General features: G+C 41.4%; 1 protein-coding gene across 3 annotated transcripts in view; it reads left to right on the top strand.

Annotated features, from left to right (window-relative positions):
• ZRANB3 (zinc finger RANBP2-type containing 3) overlaps positions 1–22,207 on the top strand; it is a 128,456-nt gene that overhangs the window by 100,980 nt on the left and 5,269 nt on the right. For all 3 annotated transcript variants that reach the window (XM_073305335.1, XM_073305334.1, XM_073305336.1), the window contains 6 exons: positions 615–706; positions 10,049–10,150; positions 12,175–12,317; positions 15,496–15,642; positions 16,950–17,352; positions 20,538–20,669. In XM_073305335.1, coding sequence (XP_073161436.1) covers positions 615–706; positions 10,049–10,150; positions 12,175–12,317; positions 15,496–15,642; positions 16,950–17,352; positions 20,538–20,669 — 1,019 coding nt within the window. The remainder of the gene's footprint in view (positions 1–614; positions 707–10,048; positions 10,151–12,174; positions 12,318–15,495; positions 15,643–16,949; positions 17,353–20,537; positions 20,670–22,207) is intronic.

Genomic DNA, 22,207 nt, shown 5'->3' with positions numbered 1-22,207 from the left:
GAACTACTTGGAGTGTACAGACTTTCATCTTGGACTGGTTTGAATTAGGTAAGGATAGAGGTATGATGTGTTGCTGTGATACTTTAAATACAGACTTGTAATGAAATATTATTTATATAAGAATAGTATTCAGATGCTCCAGTCAGAATTGAGGCCCTCTTGGGGTAGGTCTGATACAAACACATACAAAAATACTGTCCCTGCACCCAAGACCTTACAACCTAAGGATGAAAAATACAATATTAGAAGGATGTCACATGCTAGAACAGACAGAACTGGTACAAAACAGAGGTAGTAACTTGTGTATATTATACCATTAGAAACATCATTAGAGAAAAGTTTATTAGAATGATATTGCTTAAGTTGTTAGAACCCTAAGTTTTAATTCTAAGTTCCAAACGAAATATCAAATACTTTTTTTTAGCTTCTCCCAAAGACACCATTTTAGAAGCGAAGCAAAGCCTAATATGCATTGAAAGAGCAATGTGAGGCTCTTATCTTATGACTTTTAGATCTAGTTAACCTTTTTCTGTGGCAGGTATGCTCATTTTCCATCTTTGTTCCAAGTAATGAAGATTAGATTAAAAAAAAAAAACTTTTATTATTTTTTATAGGATGTGTTGATAATTCAGATACTTTTCCAGTGTATGATGTGCTGAACTTCTGTGCAAGTAGGAATACTGATAGAATTCACCTCTATACAAAGGTAAACATTACAATGCACTCAATCTCTACAGGTTTCACATACCAGTATGCTTATTGTAGGGCAACATTTTACTTTGTAATAATGAAAGGTTTACAACACATATGCATTTATATTTTAATTTTCTTATTTCATACCAAAGCTTTCTTTTTTATTAACTGAGATGTACAAAAATTAGGCAATTTATCTTCTAGTTCTTTTCCGCCAATTAATAATAGTTCTCTAGACAAGATAATTTTTCTCCTAGCTTACAAATGTTTTCTCAATGGATATATTTTAGAAGGCTGATAAATTGGGTTATCTATTGAGGTACAAATGTTAGTGGTTTATGAGGGTTCTTTGCTGTAAAATAGGAGTTTCAGAACACTTAGTTATTAGGGTGGTAGACTTTTTCCTTTCTTGGTTGTAAAAATCTTGCCTTTCCAATTCTTGCTAAAATGAGCTGAAGAAAGAGATAATCATTGTCATCTTGTGAAAGTGCTCTTACAGGGCCTTATCCAAAATTAAAATCAAGGGGATTTGATATATGGTGATATATATAGGCTCTTGAAAATGGTGTTTAATCTAGAAGACAATAGTGTGCAACATAATAACAGATGTTTTCTGTTAAAGTACTATCAGATAACTTTTGATTCTTCTTCGAGTGCTTGCTCATGTCCATTCCATGTCAGATGTGTGCACGCCGTGTGCACCGTTGTCAGAGAGTTTTCTCCTACCGGTATCTGTAGGGCCGGCTCTAGTGCCCCTTGGAGGCCTGCACATATGCACCAATATAAGGGGCGCTGTCGGCTCTGCGCCCTCTCAGTCCCTTCTTAGTACCCATGACGGTTGCTGGAATGCTCTTGCTCTTCCTTCAACAAGACTTCTCCCGGTGTTTTTCTGAACTCTCGTTGTATGTAGTTGATAGTTTTTAGTTGTTTAAGTAGTTTTTTAGAGTTAGTTGTTAGTCCCCATAAGGGACTTTGTTCCTGGGACGGGACCTGCCCCTGTCCCCGAGGTTCAAGCCTTGTGCAACTTGCACAAAGCCTATGCCTGTGACTGATCCTTACTCCAGCTGTTTAAAGTCTTGGGGGAAACTCATGTAAAAGACAAGTGTCGGATCTGCAGGAGTTTCAGACCCCACACGCAAAATGACAGGGACATCAAACTGAAAGCCCTGCTTATGGAAGCCAGGCTGAGATCAGCCTCCAAGCCAGGCAGATCGGACTCAGCACTGAGAACCTCCACCTCTGTGTGCAGTGCTCCTCCAGCATCGGGTCCCTTCCGGTACCGCTCAACCTCTCCAGTACAGGCAAAGCGGCACAGGAAGCATGCCAACAGAGGGCGCTCCCCTATGCCTCAAGAAGAGCAGAGAAGCCTGGGGGGGAAGATGTGACCCATGTCACCATCCCCTCAAAGGTGTACGGCTGGGGAACTTACAGAACCCGTGGTACCCAGCCCGCTGAGGGATCCCCCGAGTATGCTGGGCACGAGCAGAGGCACGGAGCACATGAGGGCACTGTCCACATCCAAACGCTTTCAGGCTGCCAAAGACATAATGGCCCTTTCAATCCTGCCCAGGCCAAGGGATCGCCAGCCTGTGGCGGGGGAACCACCTAAGGCCGTTGTCTCAAGAGGGAAACCCAAGTTGGGACCCCCTCGGTGGTCCCCAGCCCATCACCAGTCTCTGTCTTTGGCCAGGTCTTGGGCATCGACATGCCCATCCCCAGCTTGCCAGCCCCAGTCTCCATCACCTAGACACTGGTCGCCTCAGCCTAGGCGCTGATCACCGAATCCCAGGTGTTGGTCACCAGATACCTGACATCGTTCTCTGGCACCATGGCACCAGTCCCCAGAGGCCCGGTGTTGGTCTACTGAACCGCAGCGCCACTCACGTGAGTCCTGGCACCAGTTGCCAGAATGCTGGCACCAGTCATTGGAATATCTGCACCGATCGTCAAGTCCTCGCAGTCATTCCCCAGTACTGAGGCCTTGCTCTCCGGACCCCCATCAGAGTTGACTAGAGGGTGCAACAGCACTGCCTGGGTCATCCTATGAAGAATCTTCATTGGGCTCCAAAGAGGAATCAGCGCTGCCTCTGAAGAGGCACCACCATCCGGCTTACCAGACAGATGTTGGTGCCGTTCCATCCATGGGCCCATAGACCCTGGGTCAATGGCCAGTCCATTGGCAGTACTGGAAGCCGTGGGGGTTACCAGTGGTACTGGGTCACTTTTTGCACTCCCCTTCAGTAATGACCTCTGAAAGGAGCACTGGCCCCGCCTCAGCCCATGCCAAAACTGGCTTTGGATTCGGACCACAGCACCGAGATCCCCATCGTACCCCCAATTGAAGGGGCCCCAGGACAGATCAAGGACCCAGCTCCTCCCCTCCGGTGGCTTCCTCCTCGTCTTTCCCTGATGAGGCACTCATGGGGCCTGCTAACCCTGTTACCCCCCCAGTGATCTCAAACACCACCAGGAGCTTCTTAAGAAAATCGCCTCCAATCTGGGCCTGCAGGTGGAGGACCCCATTTTTGATATTTTGACAGCTGCAGCTGCAAGGTAGCTCTTCCCATGCACCAGGAGGTGCTCAAGGTGGTAAAGGCACTCTGGCAGACCCCCACTTCTTTGCCCTCAACTTCCAAGAGGGCAGAGAAGAAGTATTACGTGCCTGCAAAGGGCTACGATTATATATACTCCCACCCCCCTCCTGGTTCCCTGTTGGTTGCTGCTGCCAATGAGTGGGATAGGCAGGGCCCAGGCCAGTGCTACCTCAAAAAACAAGGAGGCAAAACTATGTGATGGGTTCCCCACAGGGTGCCACCTGGAACTGGAGTACCACTGAGCCCTCTGACACACCATCCTGGGCTCCCTCTCTCACTGTGCTCCTGTGACAAGCTGCAGACCTGCTCCCAGATCTTCACTCCCCACACAAGAAGACTCCTGGAAACATCTGAGGAACAAAGACTGAACGGGGAGGGTTTCCCGGTGGCACCCCAGGGGGAACCCATCACAAACGCTTGGACCTATTCAGTAGAAAAGTTTATTCTACTGCAAGCCTCCAGCTGCATATCGTAAACCAACAACTGCTTCTAGGGCGATACAACTTCGTCGTTTGGGTCTCCAAACGGTCACTGCCCCAAGAAGTGCAGCAGGAGTTCGGGACCATTGCGGAAGAGGGAAAGACCATGGCAAGGACCTCCCTCCAGTCCGCCCTGGATGCGGCGGACTTGACATCCAGGTCGATGGCGTCGGCAGTCGCCATGAGGAGGGGCTCATGGTTGCCATCATCAGGGCTGTCACCAGAGGTCCAGCAATTAGTGCGGGACTTTCCATTCGAAGGGTCCTCGCCATTCTCAGACCAAACGGACATGAAGCTGCATGGAGTTAAAGACTCCAGAGCCACATTAAGATCCCTGGGCCTTTATACATCGGCAGCTTCTTGCAGACGTTTTAGGCCTCAGCAGCCCCATTTCTCAGGTCCAGCCAGACACAAGACCAACTAGCGCAAAGGGAGAGGTTACAGGCACTGCCAGAGCCTACCAGCCTCTTCTTCCTCCCAGCAGAGTACTAGCAATGCGCTGAGCAGGCCTTTTGAAGGCGCTCAGAGGGATGGACTACCAGTCTCCCTTCTAGATCTGGAAACCCCCTCACCCTTTATTTTTAGATCGCCTTTCCTCCTATCTCCCCACTTGGGCAGCAGTAACATCAGACCTCTGGGTGCTCAGCACCATCATCCTGGGGTATATCCTCCAGTTTATTTCCATTCCTCCACCACACACCCCTTCCCTGTCCCTCTTCAGAGTCCTTCTCACGAGCAACTTCTCGTCCAGGAGGTGCAGGCCCTCTTCCGCACGGTGCTCTGGGACTGGGGTGCATGAGGGACTGGGGGCCATGGAGAGGGGGGGTGTGCACCCTGGGCTGCAGGGGGGAGGGACAAGGTGAGGGGGGGGCGCAGGCTAGCCTCCCCCAACGGTAAAGGCCCATTTGACAAGGGCACAGACATCTTCTGCAGACTTCCTGGCACAGGTCCTGATTCAGGACATTTGCAGAGGTGCAATGTGGTCCTCGGTCCACATGTTTGTGGCCCATTATGCCATCACCCAGCAAGCCAGGGATGATGCCAATTTTGGCAGAGCTGTGTTACAATCCACTCACCTGTAAACTCCTAGCCCACCTCTGAGGGCACTGCGTGTGAGTCACCTGACATGGAATGGACATGAGCAAGCACTTAAAGAAGAAGAAACAGTTACTAACCCTCCATAATTGTTGTTCTTCGAGATGTCTTGCTCATGTCCATTCCATGACCTGCCCTCCCTCCCATGGCCAGAGTTGACAGTAAGAAGGAACTGAGAGGGCGCAGGACCGGCAGCGGTCCTTATACTGGTGCATAAGCGCGAGCCTCCAGTGGGCAATAGAGCCGGTCCTACAGATACTGCTGGGAAAAAAGTCTCCGTCAATGATGCATGCGGCGTGCGCACACCTGACGTGGAATCGACGTGAGCAACACATCTCGAAGAACAACAGTTACAGAAGGTTAGTAACAGTTTTATATGCTAGCATGTTCTCTTTGAGAATTGTTTTACCAAAAACCTCAACTATGATCAGGAACCACCACTACCACAGTCCAGCACCAAACTCTTCCAGGGTGAAAAATGAATGTCCCTAGTTGGACTTGAAATTGTATTTACTTACGTGACTAAGCCATCTTCCTTGGTGAAAATTAGAAGAAAAATATTTTCTATTCAATTTTTCAATCATTTTGGGAATATATATAATTAAATTTTTATGTATGGCTGTGGTTTGGTTTGTAAATGGTTTACAATAACTTACCAATCTTTCAGTTAAATAAAATAATAACAGCTCCTGTCCACCAGTAAGTATTGGATCAAAGTTGTAGTCAAGGGTATTCTTTAAAATGTTCAAAAGGATAATAAAAATGTTTGTATTGGCAGAACATTCCTAGATTCCAGAACTAGAAGGGACCATTGTGATCATCTAGTCTGACCTAGTATAACACAGGCTTCCCAAAATAATTCCTGCATAAAATCATATCTTTTAGAAAAACATCCAATATTGATTTAAAAATTGAAGTGTTGAAGAATCCACCATTGACCCTTGGTAAACATTCTAAATGTCAGTAAAAATTATGACAGTGCATCATTTCAACCTGCAAACATAATATTGTTTTCTCCCAAGTTTCAGAAAACTAAGCAACTGGTGCCATATATGCAGGGGTGAAATTAAGGTGGTACGGGCTGGTACGGCGTACCAGTAAAAAGTGGCCGCCAGTAAAACTGACTTTAAAGCGCTGCCACAGCAGCGCTTTAACATTGCTGCTCCTTTTGCGCCCCACATCGGCGGCCCTGCCAGGTCCCTAGCGGCAGGGCCACTGACGGGGGGCGCAAAAGGGGCAGCGATGTTAAAGCACTGCAGCGGCAAAGGACCTTGCCCCTTTTGCCCCCACACCTGGCCGCTGCCGGGGGTGGGGCAAAAGGAGCAGCTGCCTCAGGGCTGGCAATTTAAAAGGGTAGCAGCAGTGGCCGGAGCCCTGGGCCCTTTAAATCACTGCTGGAGCTCTGGGCGGCACAGGCCAGGCAGCGCAAATGGGCTGGCTGGGGGATGCTGACTCCTCCCCCCCCCAGCCCTGCCCCTTCCGCCCGAGGCCCAGCCCCTTCCGGTGGGGTGGGGGGGAAAAGTTGGCCACCCTTGTACCGGTAAGAGATAAATGTTACTTTCACCCCTGCATATATGTGATGTCAGATCACTTTCTGAACAAAACAAATTAAGAAAACTCCCACTGGTATCCAAAGATGTTGGGAGTCCAAAAAGCAATATATTGGTAAACTTATTTTCAGTTGTCATTTGGGGCATTGCTGTCACTGTTCCATTCCAACTCTCTGCTGGTTTTGGGAGGGAGACATCTTTAGTTTAATGGACCTTTTCATAAAAACCTATCAATCTTCAAACCAGCCTTGTGTTTCAGAAGCAACTGAAATGTGGAACACCTGGGTTCTGTTGCAAGTCTCATAAGGAGGGAAAGTTTTCTACTCTGTTAATTAAATAAACCACTTGTTTAAATGAACTGGGAAAACAAATTCCTTCATATGACCCACATGGCTCTGCAGCAGCGTTTGAACCAAAAACCTTTACATCTCCACCACAGACCTCTATTGCTGGAGCTGTAGAAATGAGTGTTATCCACTGTGTGGAGCTGTCACTAAAAGCAACACATACTTGGCCCATGGGTCATTTATATTCAAGATCTGGGTTCCAGTGCCAATTCTGCCAGAAATGACCTTGTGCATGTGAAGCTCTCAGTTGCTTTATTTGTAAAATGCAGATAATAATATTTGCCTCACTCCTAGAGTGAATGGTATGAGGCCATACTCAGTTTGAAATACACAGAATATAAACAACAATCAGTAAAAGAGGTAAGATTAGAGCTCATAGCCTGCTAGTCTGCTGGTTCCCAGATTAGTGGGTCTTCTCCTAAGCCAAAAGTCTCTCTCTCGTGTACTGTGACATACTTTAGAGGTCTGCCTTCATTTTCCCCCAACAGAGCTCTTTTTCTGATCAGTCAGTCATGAACAAGGCTTTGGCCTTCATGGACTTTATATGGCGGCTCACTTGTTGACAATCATCTGAGAAAGAATTTGCTCAGAGCACAGAGGAGGCACTGAGCACACTTCACCACAGCATGTCCTGTCACGTGATTTAAAGTGGAATAGAGTCATTTTCTCCACTCAAGTAAAAATTCTGCAGTCGTCCCCTGTGCTATGCAGCACAGTTGAGTTAATGACAGGTTTCAGAGTAACATCCGTGTTAGTCTGTATTTGCAAAAAGAAAAGGAGTACTTGTGGCACCTTAGAGACTAACCAATTTATTTGAGCATAAGCTTTCGTGAGCTACAGCTCACTTCATCGGATGCATACTGTGGAAACTGAAGAAGACATTATATACACAGAGACCATGAAACAATACCTCCTCCCACCCCATTCTCCTGCTGGTAATAGCTTATCTAAAGTGATCACTCTCCTTACAATGTGTATGATAATCAAGGTGGGCCATTTCCAGCACAAATCGAGGTTTTCTCACCCCCCCCCTCCAAAAACCACACTCACAAACTCACTCTCCTGCTGGTAATAGCTTATCTAAAGTGACCACTCTCCTTACAATGTGCATGAAAATCAAGGTGGGCCATTTCCAGCACAAATCCAGGTTTTCTAACCCCCCGACCCCCATACACACACAAACTCTCTCTCCTGCTGGTAATAGCTCATCCAAAGTGACCACTCTCCCTACAATGTGCATGATAATCAAGGTGGGCCATTTCCAGCACAAATCCAGGTTTTCTCACACCCCCCACACACACACAAACTCACTCTCCTGCTGGCAATAGCTCATCCAAACTGACCACTCTCCTTACAATGTGTATGATAATCAAGGTGGGCCATTTTCAGCATAAATCCAAGTTTAACCAGAACGTGGGGGTGGGGGGTAGGAAAAGACATGGGGAAATAGGCTACCTTGCATAATGAGTTAGCCACTCCCAGTCTCTATTTAAGCCTAAATTAATAGTATCCAATTTGCAAATGAATTCCAATTCAGCAGTTTCTCGCTGGAGTCTGGATTTGAAGTTTTTTTGTTGTAAGATAGCGACCTTCATGTCTGTAATTGTGTGACCAGAGAGATTGAAGTGTTCTCTGACTGGTTTATGAATGTTATAATTCTTGACATCTGATTTGTGTCCATTTATTCTTTTGCGTAGAGACTGTCCAGTTTGACCAATGTACATGGCAGAGGGGCATTGCTGGCACATGATCGCATATATCACATTGGCGGATGTGCAGGTGAACGAGCCTCTGATAGTGTGGCTGATGTTATTAGGCCCTGTGATGGTGTCCCCGAATAGATATGTGGGCACAGTTGGCAACGGGCTTTGTTGCAAGGGTAGGTTCCTGGGTTAGTGGTTCTGTTGTGTGGTATGTGGTTGTTGGTGAGTATTTGCTTCAGGTTGGGGTGCTGTCTGTAGGCAAGGACTGGCCTGTCTCCCAAGATTTGTGAGAGTGTTGGGTCATCCTTCAGGATAGGTTGTAGATCCTTAATAATGCGTTGCAGGGGTTTTAGTTGGGGGCTGAAGGTGACGGCTAGTGGCATTCTGTTATTTTCTTTGTTAGGCCTGTCCTGTAGTAGGTGACTTCTGGGAACTCTTCTGGCTCTATCAATCTGTTTCTTCACTTCCGCAGGTGGGTATTGTAGTTGTAAGAATGCTTGATAGAGATCTTGTAGGTGTTTGTCTCTGTCTGAGGGATTGGAGCAAATGCGGTTGTATCGCAGAGCTTGGCTGTAGACGATGGATCGTGTGGTATGGTCAGGGTGAAAGCTGGAGGCATGTAGGTAGGAATAGCGGTCAGTAGGTTTCCGGGATAGGGTGGTGTTTATGTGACCATTGTTTATTAGCACTGTAGTGTCCAGGAAGTGGATCTCTTGTGTGGACTGGACCAGGCTGAGGTTGAGGTAGGATTATCATGCACATTGTAGGGAGAGTGGTCACTTTGGATAAGCTATTACCAGCAGGAGAGTGAGTTTGTGTGTGTGTGTTTTGGGGGGGGAGAAAACCTGGATTTGTGCTGGAAATGGCCCACCTTGATTTTCATACACATTGTAAGGAGAGTGGTCACTTTGGATAAGCTATTACCAGCAGGAGAGTGAGTTTATGGGCGGGGGGGGGGGGGGAGCGGAGGGTGAGAAAACCTGGATTTGTGCTGGAAGTGGCCCAACTTGATTATCATACACATTGTAAGGAGAGTGATCACTATAGATAAGCTATTACCAGCAGGAGAGTGGGGTGGGAGGAGGTATTGTTTCATGGTCTCTGTGTATATAATGTCTTCTGCAGTTTCCACAGTATGCATCCGATGAAGTGAGCTGTAGCTCACGAAAGCTTATGCTCAAACAAATTGGTTAGTCTCTAAGGTGCCACAAGTACTCCTTTTCTAGTTGAGTTAATAGCTCTCTGTTGTTTAATTTAGTGAAGTTGCTGCTTCAGATCTATTCAAAGATGATATATATAGGTGAAATTGATGCTTACAGGTAAAATTGCAATCCTCTTTAGTTGCAGTATAATGCAGTACTATGAATCAGATTTCCTGAATTGGTAGTCTTACTATGGTTTTACATCCACCGTGCAAATACCTTTTGAATTTCTTCTAATATTAGGAAACAAGATTGTTTGGGTAGCCACTGAAAAAAATCGGTACTTTCTGTATTGTATTACATTACAACTGTAAACAAAATTAAAAGACTTGGATTCCTTCGGGATTTAGTGGGTTTAACTAAATTGTCTGTATTGCATCTCCAGGATGGAAAATCACTGAACTGTAATTTTATTCCATTGGATATAAAATTGGATAATTGGGAGGATTTACCAGAGAGTTTTCAGCAAAAACAAAATCGTTCATTGGTAAGAACAATCTTTAAAATGTTACTATGAAAATAACATAATGTTTAATTTGGACCTCTTTAATTTTTATAAATGGAGACCATTTTGTTACCCTGCTTCAAGTTTCAGTTGTTGATTACATTTCCTCAATGCAGCCAGATTTTATAAATGTGGATATGAATAATAAATGTGCATTCTGTTACTTTGGCAAATTATCACGCCTCCTGTTACCATTTCTGTAGATAGAATCATCATCACATCAATTAGTTTCTCATTTACAGGATTAGTAAGTGATGTTCATAAGTTATCAAAATTACATATCATAAAGGTTATGTTTTAAGAGTGGCATACTGTGAGTCGAGAAAATATGCTTGACTGCGTCACACTTGTGATGTGTTTAGGCCGCAGAGTTCTCAGTGTGCTCTATGGTCACCCTCCTCTCTCAGCAAGAGTGTTCAAATCAATGTGGAGCATGACATGCTGAGACTTGTAGTCTCCATGAATTCTATCTCTATAATGAAGATTATATCCAAAACATGACATTAGAACTTTTAGGTTCAAAGTCAAGTCCTCAGAATTTAGAAAATGCCATGATTAAGTTTGCTCTGCAACATTGGAACCTTAATTTTTTTAAGCTAGGTTTTTTAATACAATTTCCTATCTTCTTAAAAATAACAAATTTTATCATGTTTAATCCTATTGATTCCCTCCTGGTTTATCACAATGCTGGGACCTTTAAATCTACAGCACAGACCTCAACCAATTGAGCTAACTGTGTAACTGGTAGCAGTAGAAGGCTCTATTATCCATGTGGATCAGCTATTGGGAAGGAAGAGAGAGACATTTTGTCAGTGCTTTTCAGAGCTATTCACTAGACAGTAGAGGAGTGTTGAAACTCAAGAATCCTGGATTCAGTTTCAGGTTCTGGAGGGGAATGTGTTTCTAGTGCTAGACCCTTCTTCTCCTGTCCTCTTCTGCTCCTTCATCATCTGAGTATGAACTGAGGGAGATACATTCTGTAAAATGTTAACAAAATAAATAAAAAAAATACATTGATTCACATCTCTACTGAAATGTCCAATTTCATTGCCTTTTTCCATGCTGCTCCAGCTCAGTGGGAGAGAAATCCTGATGTACTCATTTTCATTTATTCACAAAAATAAGGATGAGGGAAGGAAATTAGGAGGAAAGGGAAATCATTATGATAGCTTACTTTTTCGGTTCTGAAGGACTGTTTCTGCATAAGGCTTAAGTCACACCTGGAATAATCTAGTCCCCAAAGTGGATGTTTTTTCGCATAGCATAACCAGCTCATGGTTTAGTACAAAATGCTCTTTCAACTTGTTTATAGTTATGCCATTCACCTCTAGTACTGAAACTAGGCAATCTGCATCACAGATCTAGCACTGTTGGGGTTTTTTTAAGTGAGACATGAGTTGTGTCTGTGAACCTGATTACAGACTTTATTCAGCTCGCTTTACTGAGCCACAATTCCTATTGAGAGCTATGGCAGTTTTGCTTGAATAAGAAAGGTTGAACAGAGTCGTCCATGTTCAAACATTTGTCTATATTTTTATGCTACCCTAGGAAGAGTTTGCCAGTATAGCTATACCAGGAAACCCTTGTAGTGGAGATGCAGTTATATTGGCAAAAGCAGTTAAAACCTGTTCCCTAAACAAAATAACCTATATCAGCAAAAGAATTTTGTGCCAGCACATCTGTGTCTATATGTGGGCTTTGCCAGCATAGCTACATTGATTGTGTGATTTTTTTTTCCTCTCTTTCCCCCAACCTCCCTCCTAACTGACATAGCTATATAGGCAAATATTTTAAGTTTAGATCAGGCCCAAATCTTAAAGTTTCAGCAGAACCTTTGAAGCTCACATGAGAAATGATTACATCCCAGAAAAGAACATCTTAAAGCAAGCAAACTTTTTTCCAGTTGACAAAATAATTTTAAATATAATAATCTAAAACATTTCAGTTTAATTAAAGATTTTTGTTTAATACTTGTGCTGTTGACCACTTGACCTTCTCTCTGCCAGATTCTGAGGTTTGTGAGAGAATGGAGTAGTCTAACAGCCATGAAGCAAAAAATTATCAGAAAAAGCGGCCACACTTTTTGTAGCCCTATTCTTGCTGCAGAAGAGATTTCTAAACAGCAGGCCAGGCTGAGCAGCACCAAAAGGTATGTGTTTTTACTTTTCATTCCTTCCTCTTTTGTATGCAGGAAGTCCAAGGCTTTTTTATGTAACGTTCAGTGGAATCATGTTGAGATAATAAACTGAACATTTAGTGATAACTTGTCTTATAGGAATAAATTAGGCATTTTGTGTGCATTTGTGCAAATCTGTTAGAACAGAACATATTGCCTGATTCTCTATCACTATGAGTCCAGTTCAGCACATATTCTGTCTCTGAAGGTTTCTGCAGCTTTAAACATCCAGAAACTGCTAGAGATTCCTGAGAAAAATCTTTCATTCATATTATTAAAATACCATCTATTGGCTTCCACATCTCATTTGTATTATTATTATTATTAGTTATTTAAGCACCAGCTGTGTGCTTAGAGCTTTAAAAGGCACATCAGAAGGCATAGCTATTCTACTGAAGAGATTACAGTCTGTTTAGATGATATAAAATATGCTGGGAGACAAGTTTCTATCCTCAAGTATTTATTTATTTACTTATGTTAGTGTTTTGGCAATGTGTGAATAATAGTATTTTTTATTTTTTATTTTTATTTTTTTTAGTTGATTGGTTGGTTTTTATTTTGTTGTTGACATAAGCCAGGGTTTTGTAGAAAGAGTTGGTTTTATGCCTTTCTTGCTTTCAGTCTTGTTCCTTGTAGACATAGCATTTCTTCTTGAAGGGCCATATGAAAAGGTAACTAACAGTAACCAAATCAGCTGAAAACTCTTCATATGTTACCTAACTTTTCTTTTTCTATTTGGCAGTAGGTCAAATCAAAGAATCCACTGTAAAACTGTAGTCTTGGCTCTTTAAAATTTTTCATGTCCTGCTAGAAGGGAATGTCTCTCTGCCCAAAGGAACTATTCCCCTCCTCCATTTTTTTCATCTCCTTCTGTCCTCATTTAACATTTCAACAAAATAATATTTGTGCCTTCATCTCTCATCTTCCGTCTTGTAAATCCCTCCTTTATTGTCTCTTGGTCCCAGTAGTCCCGATTTCAGTAAGTCCAAAATACATCATCTTGTTTCTCCAGGCTAGAAGCAGGAATAAATTATTACTTATATTTATTTCACAATGCAAAATCTCCTTCTACACTTTCTCAGCCTCACCTCTTCCTTAGTTGATTTCCTATCCTCCTCGAATGCTAGGTTTTTTCAGTATTTATTATTGCTTTCTTTCCTTTTGTGTCAGGTGCCCAGCCAGTGGTAGAATCGAAATTTACCTCTCCTTTGCCTCCTTTCTTGGGCTTCATATACACTTTAACCAGAGGTATCATTTGCAGCTCACGTAAACGTGCCAGCACTAGCTTTTTCATCTCACTAAAAATAGCGGTGAGGATGCAGTAGCACAGATTGTACAAGTCCACCCGACCTGTCATGGTATCTACTCACATTGCTAGCCCGTGGTGAAGTGCGTGTTGCCACATCCACATTTCTGTTTTTAGCAAGCTATCTAGATTAAAGCTAGAGCCAGTATGTCCACATGAGACTGCAAATTACACCTCTGATTGCAGTGTGGACATAGCCTCAGTCTCTGATAACATTACTGTCCTCCCTGACATGGGGCTCATAACCTAAGTGTTGTAATTAAACTTTTCTCATACATACATCCGGGCTCTCTCAGCAACATTGTTCTACAACATATATCTAAAACTTGTTGTCTTCTCTTGATCTACTGCTAAATCCTCCCCCCTCCACCAGCAGGATTGGCTGTATTGTGATGGTCAGTAGGAATTCCTGTAAGTATTTAGAGCAGTTTGTAATTTCAGGCTTGCAAAACAAGTATAAATCAGCAAATAGTAGTAATAAGTAGAGTGTTGTATTTTTTAACCTGGCACAGGATTGTTTCATTATGTAACATGTAAAAGAGGACTCTAAAAGGAATTCTTCACTGTTTTAGAATAACCAGGATGGCATTTATTAATGTATAGAGATGGTGAGTGGGGATTAATGTGATTGGGTATTAGCATAAACAGGGCCAGATTAAAGCACAAACAAACTAGGCACATGTCTAAAGCCCAGCCTGAGCAGCACTGCAACCCCATGCACCAGGTTGCAAAGCCACTCATTCAGATTTGGCCCGGCTGACCTCTGTGCCTCCCCGCTTCTGAGAGAGGGGCAGCCAAGCCAAACCTGAGTGGGCAGTGGGGTGGCTAGTGCTGCTCCTGCATCAGGATTCCCCCAACCTCCATGTGCCTGCCTGACCTCACCCTGCTTTCAGCAGCCCATGTCCACTCCACTTTGCCTGCAAGACTCATTCAGCAACAGTCTCGGGACCTGCTAAAAGTACAGGGAGCCAGCCAGGAGAGGGGTGGCAGGGAGCTGTGCAGGGGCAGACATGAGATGGCTAATAGGGCAGTGTCCATGCAGCAGAAGCCAGTCACTGACTGACCTGAATAGAAGATGGTTAATTAAGCAACATCCATGCTGCGAGAGGTGGACTTGCTTGGGTGAACAGATTACTAGTGCAGCTGTGCTGGCCAGGACAGGGTTAATTTAAATGCATCCCTACCACAGAAGCATCTCCTGGCTGGCCATTAGAGGGGCCCAGAAGTGTATGCTTGCCTAATGCCTTGCCCCGACCATTAGTTAGTTAGGTTGATCAATAATTATATCTTAAGAGTGACCAAAGCATGGGGGGCTATTGAATTTTAACAGAGCTTAATTTCGAAGAATAGGGATGATCTTAGAATAAAAAATACAAAGGAAATTGAGCAAATTCGAAGATAAACTAATTTTGCCAGAACTCTTTCATGGCTTCAGCACTTCTCATATTCTGTACCAAATAGTACCTTTTCCAGAACAAATAAAAACAAAAAACCCTGGAATATCAGTGATGTTTCACTCAAGTGAAACAAGCTTTCCATTGTTTTTGTATCACTTTTTATAATTACTTGTCATGGAAAATAACTCATTATCTGTTGGCAGCACAACAGAGAGGTGGCTGGTTTTTTTTTAAAAGAAATCTTACCTAATGTGGAAAAACTGAACGAGTAAAATACATTTTCCAAACGCTACTCATGCCAGGTTTACGAAGTAAAAAAATATTTGGATGGGATTTTCTACATCAGTATTGCTGCGAGTGACATGAATGTTCTTTAGAGAAGTATTCAGTTGTCTGCAGTACAGTTCAGGAGAAAAAAGAATACTGAAACATCTTGTAATAATTCCAGATATGTGACAAAAGAGGATGTTGCTGTAGCCTCACTCAGCAAAGCTAACAGCAGTGGGGGCAGCGTATGCTTGGTCACAAAGAAAGCTGCATTTTACTTGAAAAACGAAGGTACTTCTGCTGGAAAAACAGATGGCCGTTCCACAAAGTAAGTTTGTTAATGTCAATAAAAAAGACAAAATAGCCAGAATGCAGTAATTAAACTAGTTTTTCCCAAAATTATTTTTACTTTATGTAATGAAATTATAGGGTACAAGGGCTTATGTTAATATGATGCATTGCTTAAGATCAAAGGCATTTACCTTGTGCTGATGAACTAAATCTTATTTCCTATAATGATTTATGTTATGTATGTTAGCAAGCACATTTGTCAGTGGACAACTGTGTTTCCTAGTAGGAAAGAAGAAAAAAATAGTTTGATCATGGAAATGGAGAGCTTACACACAAACAAGCCTGTGATGTTCACAGCGAACGGAGACACAAAGAGTATGTCTGCACTTTGAGCTGGGGGTGTGATTCCCATCTCAAGGAGACATACTAGTATTAGTTCTGATTGAGCTAGCACGCTAAAAATAGTGGTAGCTGAGGCAGCAAGAGTAGCAGGAAGGGCTTGCAGCCCTGATGATGTGCCTAGCACCTCAGGTGGGTATGTACTCAGGGCAGCGAGCCCTTCCTGCTGCCCGTGCTGTCTCAGCTACCACTATTTTTAGCATGCTAGCTCAGTCAGATCTAAGACAGGTATGTATGTCTCCTTGAGCTTGGAGTCGGATCCCAGCTGGAAGTATAGACACACACAAACTCCTAAATTATTTAAAATGTAATAGATGTGGGGGAGAGAGTGTCTAAAACTAACTGGAAAGGACCTCTATGCCTGCTTTTTCTCTGTCAGCCGCTTCTCTACTTCAGGAGAAAATAGAGGATATAGAACCTTGATTAAGTCAAGATATTTACAAGATAGCCATGAAAGATATCTAAACAAACAGGAAGTTCTCACAATTTTTCCTCAAAAGAATTTTTACAACATCCCTTTTACAACTTACTTTCTATTATAGACTTGAAGGGTAAAATTTTATAGCCTTCTTTTTTCTGTATATACATGTTAAGAATGCACCTTTTTTATGCATGTGTAAACTCGCATTTCCATTGGAAGACTGGGAAACTCCAGCTAATAATTAAATATATATGAGTATAATAATTTAATGTGCAAATGGGTGTTTACCAAGTTTGCATATGCAAAAAAAAGTGAGGCCTTTTAGAAATCTGGTCATAAAAAATTTAATTCAAGTGGGATGTTTGCATTGTGCAGTGACCAACCAAAGCAGCATGAGTTTTCATTGGAGTTGTACTTTTCATGATAAAAGAAACTTAATCGTTGATATTGATTATATAAGTATTGTATACTGACCCTGATGAAGTCCAATCTTATTAAATAATTGCTTCTTGTCCTTATCACAGGTTACTTTTAAAAGACGGGAAAGATTCCCCTGTTCTTAATGCAGATTCAGTTCAGGCTGAAGTTGTTGAAGATCCTGCCATATACAAAGGATATTTACAGGCTGTAGATGATAAAGGAAATCCACTTTGTCTTAGCTGCCAACAACCAACAGTTCATCTCGACCAACATTGCAAATCTATTGCTTGGGAAACACGATTTTGTTCTCTTAAATGCCAGGAAGACTTCTTAATTCGCTCTAGTCAGAGTTACCTGAGGAGTAAAGTGTTTGAAGTCGAACATGGTGTTTGTCAGCTTTGCAATCTCAATGCCCAGGAACTCTACCTTAGCATCAAAAATGCACCTAAGAATCAACGTAAGAATCTTTTGGAGAGTTCTTGGATGTCTCAGCTTCCATTAGGACAGGTAATGGCAATGGTATTTAAGCAGTAACGTAAATCAATGTATTTCTGTGGCAGGTGGTGGTTATGCTCCTTAAGTCATTTTAAAAGGTAAGTGGCTGAAAACAAATGTTTATCAATCAACAGAGTAGAAAAATGTACAACAAATGAACTACTTGGGGTGGACACTTCTACCCCATCATCCCTCACAGCAACAAAAAAGAGGTAATAGTTTAAAAAAAAAAAAAAAAGGTCCTAAAAACAAAAAACCCTACCCCAAGCAGAATTTTTATCCCAAAAAGGGAGAAGTACCAGATGATTCCATGAAGTCCACTAGGGACTTGACTATTGCTATAGATTTTACATGAAAGGTGCTGTAGTACAGTAATGAGTGATATTCTAAAAGCCCTAAGATAGGTAGATACTTTTAAATTCCATTTAATAACTAATGGACTAGATGACCTTCAGGGGTCCCTTCCAACCCTGATATTCTATGATTCTATGATATGATTCTAAGCTCCAATTAAGTGTCTGCTTAAATTGTTTGGGGTTTTTTAAATGAGGAAGGAGTCTCTTCTAAATCTTAAGAAAAATTACAGAGGTGGCATGAGTTCATGATTCTATATTTATGGGAGCCACTCCACTGAGAGATTGCCCTGGCCTAGAGGTAGCCTAGCAACAACTTAAAATAATGATGAGCCACACAGTGCAGTGGCACATTGATTTAGTTGGGGTTCGTCCTGCTTTGAGCAGGGGGTTGGACTAGATGACTTCCTGAGGTCTCTTCCAACCCTGATCTTCTATGATTCATCTTCTTCTATGATAATGCAGTAAGATGTAAGAGTTTACTGGTTATTACTTCTAGCATACAAAAAAATTCTTTAACTTAGTGTTTCAGTTCTTTAATACAGTAGAACCTCAGAGTTATGAACATTTTGGTTATTCTTTCAAAAGTTTACAACTGAACATTGACCTAATACAGCTTTGAAACTTTATTATACAGAAGAAAAATGGTGCTTTTAACCATCTTAATTTAAATGAAACAAGCACAGAAACAATTTCCTTACTTTGTCACATCTTTTTTTTAAAGTTTTCCTTCCCTTTATTTCTTTAGTTGTTTATTTAATACAGAACTGTACTGTATTTGACACATTCCCACGCCTCTCTTGGGAGGCCCATCCCATAGTTGGAGAACCACTGGTGTAGATTATCATGATGGTAGTGGGCTAATGCTTAGAGACCGCTGTTGTTAGCTGTGAATTTTGCTTTAACTTATATTTTCCTTTTGAATCTTTGCCTTGTGAGGAAGTACATGTGAGCATTCTTAACTCTAAGCTAAGTTGTTTTGTGTGGGAATTTGCTCTTTTTTTCAAAATGTAACTTGCATACATGCACAGGATGAGAACTCAGGGCTAAAGACTAAAGAGCTGGAGAGAGGAATTAGCTGAGTAGTATAGCAGTAGAGTCAGTCAAATAGTCACATCTCGTCTGTTTAAAACAGAACATGCCTGATGAGTAAGCTCTAACCTACACTCCAGCTTCCTCAGGTTGTGACTCAAAGCTCTGTATGTGACGCTCCAAAAGCCCTGTAGCCTGAGAAGCTTTGAGCACCAACTGACAAAACTTTGGGCATCAGATTTTCCTACAAAGAATATAAGGTTTTAAATACAGCAGAAATATTATTGTTTTACCTCTTTAAAATAATTTCATAACTTTTATTAATTTGTAGACTAAAATGGAAATTGTAGCATTAAAAACAAATGACTTACCATGAACTGCTGAAATAATGATTATTCTTCCATCTAGATTTAGAAGTTTAACACATATATTTATTTTCAGTAAAATAATCTGTGTTCATTTTGATTGGCTGCCACTTAACAAATAACTCTTATACGAAAAATATATTTACAAACTGAAAATAAATCAACATTCTTTAGATGCAAGTACAGTATCTGTCGGATTAGAACTGCTTAACAGTAAAGAAAAACTAGGTGTGTTTTAAAAAGCAGAGCATTGCATTACATGCGTCATCTAGTTATATAATAAAGAGAGCTTCATTCACCACTGAAATGCAGCTATTTTTAGCTTACAACATGGCAACAGCAGCAACGCACAGTTAGTTTATGACAGGAAGTGAAGAATGCCACATCCAATTAAAGCAATAAAAGATTAGGTACAGTTGAACCCTACTGGACCTTGGCCAAGACACTAGTTCAGATGCCTCCTATTATTTCAAAATGTTCATTAAAGTCTTAATGGCAATGGGATGTCATTTCTGCATCTCCTCAAAATACACTTATAATAACAGCCTTCCTCCATTTTCATGATGGGTCATTGCTTCTGCATTGATTCGGAGGGAATAGTGCCATTTGGCACCTACTGAATAAACACCACTTCAGAGATCAAAGTTTATATGTGGTGAACCCTACCAGTGCCCATTCAAACTTATGAAAAACTTAGAAACAAATAGTAACATTTGGCATTAGCCATCAGCATTTTAAGATATAATGAGTAAAATAAGTGAGTTCAAACCACAAAGACCAAGGAGTCTCTTTTCTTTACATCCTTTATACAAACACTACAATGTTGTTTACTGTTCACCTCCACGTTATGTTTAAATTACAATAGTTCTTAGCCTTTTTGAAAGCTTTCTTGGGGTTATAATGTTTCACTGTGCTCTTCACTAGAAGACCCATCAACAAAACTGAAACTTTATATCTAAATATAGTAGAAACATTAAACAGTCACAGTCAATATCTGCTTATTTGTGAATTGCCAAGTTTATGATGGTATTTTGACTTTTTTATTTTGTAAGTGACAAGATTGAAGGTGCATCACTTTTTCTTACTCTGACATTTGTTTTTAGTACTGACACCTGACATTAATAAAATAATAGACATTAAGGACATATTGCTTGTTTCATTCAGAAACAAAAATCTTAATTTCTGTTCTGCATCTTTTCTCAGTTTTCTTTTTTATAATTCTGTAAATGAACACAGATGCATTAGGATATTCCTCTTGGGTCCTGCATTTTAGCACTTGCTCTAATGTATCAAACTACTGTGCATTTGGTGAAAATAAGCTTTCTAAAAATATAACTCCTGGTTGCCTGTATAAACATGATTGAAGAATGTATGACACAATTTTGTCTGTTCAGAGTTGGCTGTTTAATGCTATAACTTCTGATGCTATGTCCTTTGTTTACTACAGTTAAATGAAATTATAACAAACCCAGCAGAAGGCCAGTTCTGGCAGGTGGATCATATCAAACCAGTTTATAGCGGAGGAGGACAGTGCTCTCTGGAAAATCTTCAGACTCTATGTACAGTTTGTCATAAGGAGGTCAGTATAAATCAGAACTCATAATCCCCTGTATGTTTAAGTAAATAGATAATTTATGGAAGTGTCAATGAAAAATTCTACAGCCATAATTTTCAAAAATAACTGGACGACTTCTTGGTCACCAAACTTGATACACTTTAAAGGGGCCTGATTTTCTGAGGATTGGGTGCTCAGCATTTGCTGAAAACCAGTCTTTTTTTATAAATGTCTCAGTTGTGCTCCCAAAATTGCTAATTGCTGTTCAGAATATCGGCTCAAGTGTATAAGCACTACATATATGCTATAATATGTTCCCACCTGATCCCCTGATATGACCTGCAATGGGTTCAAATCCTGTTTGTTGAAACTTCTTGATATAAAACTACTGAAAGCATTACTTTATATAAGTTCTCCATAACGGGTACAGTAGAAGCTGCTTCTTTCTTTACCTCTTGAGGAGGACTTAATAGGATACTTTAGGCGTAAGTGATAATTCAGGCTATGTCTACACTGCGAGCGAGGAGTATGATTCCCCTGCTCTCGTATATGTGCTTGCACTAGCTCTCATTGAGCTGATGCCAGTATAAATAGTAGTGTAACCACAGTAGCACAGGGAGTGGAAATGGCTTAGCCATGCCAAGTACAGACACACCAGTTTCAAATGAGTTTGCACTTGGCATGGCTAAGCTATGCCTCCACTGCCACGGTCCGTGCTACCATGGCTATGCTACTATTTATCTTCATGCTAGCTCTCAACAGAGGAGGAGTTCCAGGCCAAACAGCACAAATAGATTAGAAAGTAATATTTGTAATTTTAGGCACTAGGATTTTACAGCATCCTGATTATTTTACACTTATGACCGTTAAAATAAAAGATTTTTTATCTCTATCGTGCAGCTAGTTACAGTCATACTTTCTGCAGTCTTGCAGAGTTTAAACATGGGAAGTATATAAGGCAGAGCTCATTTAAATATCAGTTAATGCAGTTAATTTCAGTTATGTACACTTACAATTTATTTATTCCTATCTTTTTTGACTAATTTAAAATAAAAAGCTATCAGTGGGCCTTCCATCTAAGGACATTATCCTACAGTTGTATCTGGGTGGGTGCATCCTTGTGCCTGTGTAGAGCCGCACTGAAGTCAGATGATGTTATGTAAGATGTACAGAGGTGTTCCTGGCCCTCTCATCACCTCCCCTTAAAGCATCAACCCATATTTCCTGTTTCTGTGTAACCTGTAACTCAGCTGACCTTGCAACCAGTGAACATAGTACATTGGAAAATATGACAGGATCAGGTCACTAAATAGACTGAATGAAACAAGTTTCATTGCTCTTTACAAATATAAGTAAAATGAACTGTCAAAGGCAATAATAATCAACAGTAGTAATCATAATTAGTAACCCTTACTTAGTTTGATTTATAGTGGTAGCCTTAGATACACTCTCTGTTGGGAGTAGTAAATTTAAGTTTTCAGGAACACAATAAAAACCCCAATTTTTATCCAAAGGTTAGGAGTTTTCTTTTTTGTTTTCTTTGCAAATAATACTATTAAGAT

The sequence above is a fragment of the Lepidochelys kempii genome, chromosome 11, assembly GCF_965140265.1.
Source record: "Lepidochelys kempii isolate rLepKem1 chromosome 11, rLepKem1.hap2, whole genome shotgun sequence".
Lineage (NCBI taxonomy): Eukaryota > Metazoa > Chordata > Testudines > Cheloniidae > Lepidochelys > Lepidochelys kempii.
This window is presented reverse-complemented; position numbering and strand designations above follow the sequence as displayed.